The 11,351-nt window shown below is 40.4% G+C and overlaps 1 protein-coding gene across 1 annotated transcript in view; it reads left to right on the top strand.

The window, feature by feature from the left end:
- LOC104271525 (epidermal growth factor-like protein 6) overlaps positions 1–11,090 on the top strand; it is a gene marked incomplete at its 5' end in the record, with an annotated part of 15,894 nt that extends 4,804 nt beyond the window's left edge. Inside the window, 4 exons of the mRNA XM_009866214.1 lie at positions 4,659–4,739; positions 6,648–6,734; positions 9,439–9,704; positions 10,888–11,090. Of these exons, the coding sequence (XP_009864516.1) occupies positions 4,659–4,739; positions 6,648–6,734; positions 9,439–9,704; positions 10,888–10,983 (530 nt within the window). The remainder of the gene's footprint in view (positions 1–4,658; positions 4,740–6,647; positions 6,735–9,438; positions 9,705–10,887) is intronic.
- Positions 11,091–11,351: the final 261 nt, after the last annotated feature.

An 11,351-nucleotide genomic window follows, 5' to 3' on the forward strand; every position in this document is an offset into this window, starting at 1 on the left:
AAACAAAGAATTACTATATGGAGATTGAAATTATTAAAATAGGACAACTATGAAAATATAGGACCTTCATGAAAACTGCTATTAAGAGTTTTTTTAAAGAACACAATAGTTAAAGATAGAAAAGGGAAGCCCCCAACATTTAAGAAATATCAAAATTAAGGTCATCTATGAAAACAAAAATTTTTCTTCTTATATCTTTATACGTTATGATATACAGTCTGTAATGACTCCAAATGACTGTTTTCCATGGGATCCATACCTTGATCTGTGTAAAGGAAGGACCTGTGCTGCTGTGAAACATGCGGTTTAATAAATAGAATTTTGTCCTACTGACTGCAAAAATTTCAGACGTATAGAAAATTAGAGTAAACCAAAGTATTGGAAAGCTCCTTACTAAGTGAGAAATGTTCTGTCTGTACATGGAAAGAAACACAGAGAGGTGGAACAACATGCTTGGTAATATAAGCAATGATCGTACAGATGCTACACTCAAGCTAGAGATGAACTTAGAGTACACAACCCTAATTCTGTCATTTTCTAACATTTCAGTGCTTTTCCTAACCAACTGCAACTAAATTTCCTATTCTGTATGTTATCAGTTTATGAAATGCCTATTGTGCTCAAAACACTCCCGTGATAGCATGGAGCCAGCTATATTAATTACAGAGCCCCATCCTTTGATAGCATGAAGAATAATAAAGAGATTTGGTTTTGTGGTTTGTTTGGCAATACTGAAAGTGGACTGTTTCCCTTATGGGTTTTAATTCTGAACAAGAGCACTCTCTCAGTCAGGATGTTTGCTCTTAATCTTATTCTTTTCTGATAATTAGACCCCTCTGTGAGTGAATAATGCTCAGACCACAGCTCAGTCCACAGCTATAGATAAAAGGCTCAAAAGATGTCAGACATCTGGCAAATGTAATTCTTTCAGAGGAGGATGTGGTGGCAGAGATGTGGCATATTCCTTTGAGTCTGACATGGTGATATACCATATATATAGGAGGCTAGTCTTCATTTTACTACCTCTTATATTCTGCTTGATTTTTCTACAGTGCCCAGCTCTGGTTTTCTGGGGTCTTTTTTATGGGCTTTGAACATCAGAGAGCGATGTTAGAAAAACAGCAAGTATCATTTCTGGGAGAGTTCCCACATGCTGGAGTTTTGGCCACTTCAAAATTCTACATGTTAGAAATACCAGCAGCGAGTTACTTTTCCCAAATATTGTGTGTTATTTTTACATTGAAACTAACTAGACTACCTAGGCAAAACCAGGCATAGCCATTTTCCAGGGAAGAGAAAAATTAGTCAGTCATAACAAGAAATAAAAATATGTCTCATTGCCCACCACTTATATATCTGTTCTTCCAGTATAGCTGCCTCAGCAAGAACTCAATGGGATGCCACAGATGATTTATAAGAAATATAGGAGGGAAAAAAAAAAAAAGGAATTAAAGGCTTAAGGTTAGCACACGCATTACTGCAGACAAATAGAAAATTACTTCCAAGCTATAATCCAAGCCATACTTTTTCAGACAAAAATGTCATTTCCAAATGCCCTATAAGTAATTTCATATACAGCAGTTGGCAAAGCAGAGGTGAAACTAAGTGCACATGAAAGAAAATGTGTCAGTGTTTTCAGTATGCTCCTTTAGCACCACAGAGTCACTTGCCAGTCACTTACCAGTGCTTTCGTACTGTTTCTGAAGGGTGCACCTAAAACAGTGCTCCACAGACCTATTCTCCTTGTTAGGTTTGGGGTTTTGGCTTCAGAGGGTTTGTTTGTTGTTGGTTTTTGGTTTTTTTCTGCTTTGAGCCTTCCAGTATTGCAGCTTAGTCCAAGCAGTGTTTTTCCAGATGTACTCCTGAAGCTTCCTGTTGCTTTTGTGATCTTATTGGCCATCTCCCTGTAAGCTCAGTGTTTTTAAAGTGGATTTCTAGTTTTATGTAAAAATATGTTTCTATATCCTCTTTAGGGCATGCTATTTAGACATGTTTATACTAGAATAATGTCTTGATGCTTCTTTTCAGCACTACTTTCTCATTTTCAGAGGTTATTGCTAAGACGTGTTTCCGTGACTGCAGACATCCTCAGTATTTTCAGAGTTGTTTTATGTGAGTCCTATTATTTTTTAGGGAAGTACTTTCAGACAGATAGAGCTGGCTTGGGCTGTTCTATTTTGCAGAAAGTCTCTTTCCTTGCTGCAATTCCTGATGTATCTGAAAAACTGCATCTAACACGGCTCAAAGAGATTCCCCCTGAGCAATCCTGACTCCCACCTTGTACCTAGGAGAGGGGTAAACTTTGGATCCTGGCTGTGTCCAGTGATGGTCTGATGGAAAATGTAGGCTCATCTCAAGAAGTACACTTTCTTGGAAACCTTTCTGTAAGCTGAAGCTTAGTTTCTTGTAATATGCAGCTGATATCTTCCCGAGTGTAATGCCTGATGCTGAAAGCAAAAATAGATTTGGATGCAAAATTTGGCTCTTCTTACGTGCATGACAGCTCTTCACTTGAAGCATCTGCAGCACACAGCTACACCTGCATGTATATCCCTCAAGTGAATTCGAGTGTAATTCAATAACTTGATAAATCATTCTGGCAGCTGTTGTCCTCTGTTAAATCACTCTTTTGCAAAACTGATCACATTTTAATAGGTCTCTTCATTTTGGCAAAGGTTTTCACAGCCTGAGTCTCTTTCACTAAGTACAAGGCCAAGTTTATGGCATCACAGTAAACTTAACACCTAATCTCTATGTCCCTGTTCCTAAATGTGTATATGTAGACGTATATTAATTTGGAGAAAGATATATTAATCCTTGCCTTAAGTAAGAATATTATCCAGGTGATTTAAGCAATGGTCTTGGTGAGGGGAAAGCTGCAAGGGCAACAAGAGAGGACACGCTTCTGGCAGTTCATCAGAAAGCTCGTAAGATTGCTTGAGTCTCCTTTCTCAGCTCGATTCAGCACTTCTGGAAAGTGCCTCCAGGGCCTCTTTGCTAGTATCTGTTTTCTCTGGTGTACACACAGAGCAATTTTTGACAGTTTTGAAGGAGAAGAAAGGTTAAGTAGATGGCATAGTCTTTATGGTGCTAGTATTGTAGTGGTTTGCAAGTATATTCTTAAAATTGAGTATATGCTTAAGACTGTGAGTATGTTGGAGTATTTCGATGGAAAGCCCTAGCTCAGTGCAACTAATGGGAACAAAATCCCCTCTGAACAAATGTGCGTGGATGTGAAAGTGATGACTTTTAAAATATTTGGCATTTGTGACTTTCTAGTAGAATGTACGATACAGTGCTGAGTAGGGAAAAGTAATTTCCATAGCTCCTTTAATCTGGCACTGTTGGGGAAGTCTGAGCTCTTCTTAGTGCTGCTGCCAACGTGGTGTGGCTGAAAAGTGAACTCCAGTCTGTCACTAACACCCTCAGTTTCCAGTAATATCTTCTATAAGCAGTAATCCAAAGGATCCTCTCTCACTCCTCTAAAATGGCACTTTTAGGTTCCTCCTGTTTTCACAGGTGTGTGATTGTCTGCATTTATGTGTTTGCAAAGGATAGAATTCTCTGTCAGTGAAAGCAGATGTTTCCTTTATCTCTTGTGAGATTAGTTACTCAGGCTCTGCATAAAGAAATTGGGACTATCTTTTTTTTTTTAGAGAGTGCACTTCTCCATTAATCACTTAAATTAGTACAAAAGAGGCTTAATCAAAGAACTTTAAAAATACTGAGAATATTTTAGAGTATTACTTGGAGTAAATAATAGTTTGCAAGCTTCTCTATCTTTGTAGCTTATCAGACAGGAGAGGTTTTGCCTCCATGTATGAGGCTGCTGCTGCAAAGTAGTGCTTCTTGAGTAACTCCCTCCTTTAAGGCCAGTAACTTAGAGGATTCACCTTCACTGACCGTGCTGCTGTACAGACTCTTCCAGTTTGGCACCAGACACGTAAGCCAATTTTTACAAAAGAACTTATTCAGGGGTTTCCACCAGGTCTGATTATCAAAACATCTGGCAGCACTAGCCAGGTGTTGCAGGGAGTGTGAGGAAGGGCTAGAGCAGTCGCTGCATCCTTTCTTCCCAGCAGACAGCAGAGCACATCAGGTTTGCAGGAGAAAATCTACCCCAACAGAGAGTACAGCTTCAGAAGAATAACTTTCCGGGGCTTCTGTTACAACAGCACCTGCTATCACGTACCTGAAAACAGAGTTGTGGGCCTTTGATCCCCCAGCATTTATGACTTTTACAAAGTCTCTGACATTACTCATTTTTTGAGGCTGCTGTTGGCAAAGTGCTGCCGAGCTGTTGAGTCGTTGTCTTCGCTGTCTGGTAGAGTTCAGGTACTTTGATTATTAGTTGAAGTTTTGCAGCAAGAAAGCAGATCACTGTGCCAAAGAAAGTTCACGCTCAGTGTTTTATGACCCTGTGCATTCTGTAGCTCTGTTGCCCATGGCTTAAAAGGCACAGAGCTGTGGAAAACTGCAATGTAACCAAAGTTGTAAAATTCAGAGTTACTAACTGAGGGTAGGAATGGAAGTTTGGTGGTGGAGTGGGAAACAGATACACTGAGTTATTTAAATAAATTATGGCAACTGGTATAAAGAAATAAGTTCCATTTTCTGTTTCTATGATGGCTCTGCACTTGACAAATTGTTTTCTCTAGTTCCCAAGGTGAAAGAAGCAGCTGCCTTCGGCCCTCGCCTGGCACAGAGGAAAGTTGCAGCTCCAAGACCAGAGCAAGAAGGTAGATTATTTTTGTTCTACAGTATTTATTTTCCTGTGTATTGTTTGTTTTTATGACAACCTATACTAGCCGACACAAAACCAATTTAAAAGCCTGTAACATAAACCAAAAGTTTGCTGAGCGCATCAGAGACAGTATGTGACCAAACTGTTCTGCCAGTTCCAGTGTGAGATGCTGGTTTTATGTTCTTTTCAAAACATACTTTATAAGCCGTACATAGAAAGCTCCCTCACACTGAAACCTGACCTGCAATTTAATTTCATTTATTTATTTTATAGTCATGAAGAAATAAAGTAATTTCTATCCTCTATAAAACAAAGCCATGGGAGAAGTGTTGTATAGCACGCAATGATATGCCAGTGTCCTTCAGCCTTATTCTCCTGGTTTTAATCTTGGTCCTCTGTGAACAGTTAGTAGGAGTTTCCCCTGAACAAGACAAAATAAATATTTACTCAGAATCTTAAATAACCTGGCTATGAATATATGATAGTTCCCAATTCATCAGTAAATCCTATGGATATCAGAGTAAGATGATACTACCTCTTCTTTCTCACATTAAAAAATTGTTGCAAAATCAGTGAGGGAAGGATACAAGGTTCGAGACCTGTCAATTTATGTACACAACTTAAAGTTCTGCCATGCCCTAGTAAACTGCTTCCTGCACTTTCAAATGGAAAACTTCACTGGCTGTTGAGACCAGACTGCAGCATAGCTCTGGTCAAAGCAGAGCATAAAGGCAGATCAAAGGGCACTCCCCCTCTCTCCTGGTGCGAGACAGTTTCCCTGTGATGGAGAGAATCATGAAGCTGACTGTAAGGACCTGCTTATGAGATCCAGGGAAAAAAGCAGAATCTAAAAGGGGAGACTGAGAGATTGTATTGAGATGATGCATCTGCAGGGCAGCAGCATCCTCCTGGGGAGTTACCAGCCAAGTGGGCAGGGGCTGAAATGATGGGATTGGCTGTAGCTGAGATTGTTTCTAGGACAAGGTGGGTTTCACCACAAAACAACCCAAAGATGCTTCCAAATCTTAAAGAAAACAAAACAAAACAGACAGATGTGCTGGCTGACATTAAGATACTGGGGGGTTTCCAATTCAGAAAACAGTAGTCTCAGAAATAATGGATTTATACAGTAAAGCTCTCTAAATGCCATGTACTGCACTTCTCTGTCTCATGACAAAATACATGAAAAGAACAAGAAAGATGCTTCTTTATGAGGAAATCAGATGGCTGACATATGGCTTAATCTGATCTGTCATACTTGCATCACACAGCGTTTCTTTGTGTATGTATTGCTTTTCATCTGCACAGTCACGAAGGCTGTGGTGTGCCTCTGGGTGACATCCTTTTTCAGTGTGCTCTAAAGGTCAGCTTATCTGGGCTGTTCCCAGCTCTGTGTAGTATGAGTATCAAGTGCTGCTGTAAAAGATTCCTCTCATGGGAGGGCAGCTTCTCTCTTTCAATGGATAGAACTGGAGCTTGAGCATCTCAGCCGATTACAACTACAGCAGCGTAACAAGTGGAGAGAGGGAAGCTCTAAAGTCGGCAGATCTCAAACCACTTATGATGCCAGAGTTCAAAACTAACACATCCAACCATACCTGGCGATCAGCAGGCACTCAGTACACAGAAGTCGCAGCACAAAAACTCATGTGCAGATGAGACATTGGCCGTAAAAAGAGACAACAGGCTTTCCTGTGAGTTGAAGAAAGAACTACTACATAAATTCCAATGTTTTGGTTTTTTGAAATTTAATCTAGGTCACTATCTGAACTCAGATTGTAGATAATTTTAGAATGACATATACATTAATAACTAGGTGAATAAAAACCAAACTTTTTTTATCAGCACTTATGATACAATGCTCCTCTCACCTCTGAGTCTCCATTGCCAATTTTTTTTTCAGTTGATTGCAGCTTCAGTCGAGGAGTCTGTGACTGGAAACAAGATGCTGATGATGACTTTGACTGGAATCCTGCTGATCGAGATATAGGTATTTAGATATCTGTCCTCTAGCTATGCTTTTATCTAATGGCTCACACCCTAAAAAAAAAGTGGATGGAGGGGAAAACAGAATCAAGAAACAGCTTTCCTATCAGTGGGTTATCTTTATAAAAAAAAAGGATTCTATGATTGTTTCTCTGAAATACTGTTAGGGCTGGGCCAGCCACTAAACACCACCAGATACTCTCTAAACCTTCTCTCTCCCCAAAGGGAAAGGAAAAGGGAATGAGGCAGAGAGACTCATAGATTCTAAAAGAAATCAAAACCAGCTTTGATAAAATAGTAATAGTGCTGATAAGGGAATAATGAAAATAAAATGTATACAAACGTATACAAATATATACAAAAGCGATATCAAACCTGACTCTCCGCAACAACAGTCACCACTGATGCTGCAGAGCAGGTGGCACTGGGGAAGCCACAGCTGCCATCCCACTGCTGCCACCATCCTGGACACAGGAGCTGGATTCAGGAACTCAGGGCTGGGATCAAAGGCAGAGGACAGAGTCCTCCTTGGGTGCCGGCCATTGAAGAAGAGGCTTAACCCCTGTGGTCTCCCAGCTTTATACTGAATATGACATGAATAGGATGGGATGGAATGGAATGGAATGGAATGGAATGGAATGGAATGGAATGGAATGGAATGGAATGGAATGGAATACTCTTGTTGGTCACCTGTCCTGTCTATTACTCCCCGGAGGTGCAACCTTTCACTTCCTTGTGACCCCTCTTACTACCCGGCACCCCCAGCGTGGCACACAAGAGCCAGCAGTGACCTCGGTCACTGCAGGAATAAGTATCAGCAAGAGCCTTTCTGCATCCCAGTGCCAGGCAGTGACTGTAAACATCAGGTGTTACCAGTTCTAGTAGCAGGCACTGTTTGCAAAAACATGGTCGTAACTTCAGAAAGTGCAGCCTCTTAGAAGAGACAGCTGAAAAGTAAAATCACTGAACAGAATTGGTTCTATTTAACTCAAACCAGGACAAATACCCAGTGGCAACTGGTAATCAGTAACGTGTTTCAACACAAATGAATCAGAAAATAAGAAAAGTTGTTGGAATATAACTATTGAAAATCACAAAGTATAAGGCGATGGAAGCCTTATTAGTTCCGCATTGTGTCTTTCCAAGACTGGTAGGGTGTTTAACCACACATCCACTATTTAGATGGATGTGGCAGTGTAGTCACTCACGTGGCCTAGACAGCGCTATGAAAACTGCTCGGAAATCTCCAAGTCTGCAAGAAAAAATAGCTACAGCATTCCTCCGAATGAGCCGAGGGCAGAGGGCTACTCAAGAAGAACTGATACCTGACCTGGTACCAACGGCAGGCCTGCTGACACCTGAGAAAGTTCCATGAGTGTAATGTGTGACTGCTGTGCAGGTGTATGTAGAAAGGTGTGGCTGAAGAAACTCGTTTGAAACAATGTCTCTGTAACACAGGAAATGTTGCAGAAGTTGCTGCAGTAGGGACAAGGATCCTGCATATCCTGCAGGCCACTTGCTCCAGTTCTTACACATTCATTCTCTCCCTCTTCTCTCACAGGCTATCCATCCCAGTCTTTCTTCACTAATCCTTCCTCTCCTGCTCCATGTATTTCTTTATCCCATCATTCCCTAAGTCCCCTCTCTGTCACTTCCAGGAATATCTTACCTTGACCTTATCCTGTCTCCCTGAACTTACATCTGCTGATTATGACTTTATGTATGGGCCTAGATGGTTTATCCCTTCATCACTTCGTGTATCTCTGCCATTTTATTGGTTCTTCAGGATTTAGGGAATAAGTTACCAGTTCCTTTATGAGTTTGTCATCACTGCAGAGAATAGTGGAGACAGTATTGAACTAGCTCATGTACTGGAAATGGTCTGACCACAGAGGCACAGCAGCGTGTTCAGACTGGAGATGAGCCAACAGTGCACCTTCACAGTGAGGAAGGCCAGTCGCATCCTGGGCTCCATCAAAAGAAGCGTGGCCAGCAGGTTGAGAGAGGTGATTCTGCCCCTTTGCTCTGCTCTGATGAGACCCCCACCTGGAGTGCTGTGTCTGGCTCTGGAGCCCCCAGCACAAGAAGGATGTGGACCTGTTGGAGTGGGTCCAGAGTAGGGCCACAAAAATGATCAGAAGGCTGGAGCTCCTATCCTACAAGGACAGGCTGAGAGAATTAGGGTTGTTCAGACCAGAAAAGAGATTGATGGGCCTAGGGGCACTAGATTTAGATTAGATGCTAGGAAGTTCTTTACAATGAGGATGGTGAAACACTGGAACAGGTCGCACAGAGAGGTGGTGGAGGCCCCATCCCTGGAGACATTCAGTGTCAGGCTTGATGGGGCTCTGAGCAACCTGATCCAGTTAAAGCTGTCCCTGCTTGCTCCAGGGGGGTTGGGCTAGGTGACCTTTAAAGGTTCCTTCCGACCCAACACATTCTATGATTTTATGATTTGAAAAACTGAGATGGTTTTGCCTTTGATAGTGCAAGAAAGAATGACTGTAACTGCCAGTAAAATATGAACTCATCTACTCTGTAAATTGATCTGACTCCCAGCAGTGCAAGCTTATTCCTTGCAAAGTACACCCCCTGCTGCTTTTCTCCAGTCTTACTTAAAATTATTCAAGTAACATGGTTTCCTCGTAACACAAAGCAGTTAAAAATTCATTTTCTTTCTTTTTTATTTAATTTGTTTTTGTTACAAGGCGATGGGTACTACATGGCAGTTCCAGCTTTTGTGGGGCACAAGAAGGATATGGGGCGCCTGAAACTTCTCCTCACTGACCTCACACCAAAGAGCAGCTACTGCTTGATTTTCAGTTATCGGCTTGCTGGCGAGAGAGTGGGGAAACTTCGAGTGTTCCTGGCAAACAAAAAAACTGCTCCTGTCTGGGAGCAGAACAAAGGAAAAGATGAAAGGTGGAGAACCGGAAAAATAGAGATATTTCAGGGGGCTGGAACAACCAACAGTGTAAGTATAGCACATTTTAAAAGTCAACTTCCATAACCAACACAACAGCTTAATTTCCTGATCTCCAAGTGTCCCACCAGCTGTTTTATAGGGATCACTTACTGGCAATTGAAAGGCTTATCTGAAGTGGGAAACAAGAGCACACATTTTAGCAGGCAGAAAAGTTATTATCTGGTTGTAATTTCAGAACTGAATTACCCCAGTTAGTTAGGAAACTGATGCCAGTAATCCTGTCATGTTGTAAAAAACTGCATCGGATCATAAATTAACACAAACAATAAAAATCTTTGTTTGATATCCCTTGCAATATAAGCATATATATATATTCCTTGAAAAAAAATTAAAATTATCTCTGTTTCATAGGAGAGGATGCTTTAAACCACACTAAACCAGATAATTAGTGCAAAAGGAGACATCACGTATAATCAAGGGCGGGCAGTCACCCTAGGAGCAGGACATACTAGTCAACAGGGAATGCTGTGCATGGCAAACTGACTTGGTCAGGGCTTCAGCAAGACTCTCCTTGAAATACTAGGGCCTGGTTTTCATTTATGGGACTGAACATTTTAACAGTTCTGTGTAAAGGCTTCTGCTCTAGAACTGAGTGATGAATGATTTGAGTATAAATGAAATGCAAGCTCTTTACAAGGTTCTTTGCACTGCTGGAATGATGTAGAAAAGCCCTTACATACGTGAGAATCAGACTATAAAATAAAGCCCAGGCATCCTATTCATAAAAACGAACCTACTCTCTCTATACAGTACACATACTATACTACATATATAAATGCCAATACATAAATATATATAGTATATACACCCAAAACTTAAGGATCCAAATAGATCATAAATGAATAACTGTAATGTCTTCAAGAAATGAAGTGCACTAACATCACATACTGTGATAAAACTACATTATTATAATGGGATTTTGCTCAATTTGCATTTTTTTTGTACAATAAGAACAAGTAATCTTATTAAAGGAGTCCATTTGATATTGTAAATCTGTGCAGAGGATTATAAGTCTAATTCAAATAATACATGGAAATTCTAAAAACTGCAAGGATTTATTTAAGTCATTAAGTCTTGTATTGTGATGAAACATTTCTCAGATATAGCATTAAGACTTGCTAAATGGTTGAATAAACTACATTTTCACGGTTAATTTCTTCTGTTACGACAGGTCACTTTTGAATCAGAACGTGGGAAGGGCAAAACTGGAGAAATTGGAGTGGACAATGTTATACTCATTTCTGGCCTATGCCCTGAAGATGCCTGACAATGGATATTTGAGTATACTGGACTTAATCCTGTTTTTAATATTTGCCTTACTAGTAGTGTATTTTTGTATTGTTTTCTTTATAAAAACACCAAAACCATGAAAACTGTGCCTTGAACTTAGTGCAGCAATCCAAAAGGAAAAATTGAGAAGTGCAGGATGCAGAGTACCCTTTTTTATGAGTTATTGTAATTCTAATACATGCTTTGAGTGTAGCACTACTGTACTTTATAATTCAGGGTCAGGGTTTCTAAAGTATTACCTGTCTAGCTTTTTTACAAATTCTCCATGCTTTCATTGCTTCAAGTTTCTTTCAAGGCTGTTCTTAAGTCTTCTATTTAATTTCTTTTGCTCCACAAGAACATAAG

The sequence above is a fragment of the Apaloderma vittatum genome, unplaced genomic scaffold (genome assembly GCF_000703405.1).
Source record: "Apaloderma vittatum isolate BGI_N311 unplaced genomic scaffold, ASM70340v1 scaffold10073, whole genome shotgun sequence".
In the NCBI taxonomy this organism is placed as follows: Eukaryota; Metazoa; Chordata; class Aves; order Trogoniformes; family Trogonidae; genus Apaloderma; species Apaloderma vittatum.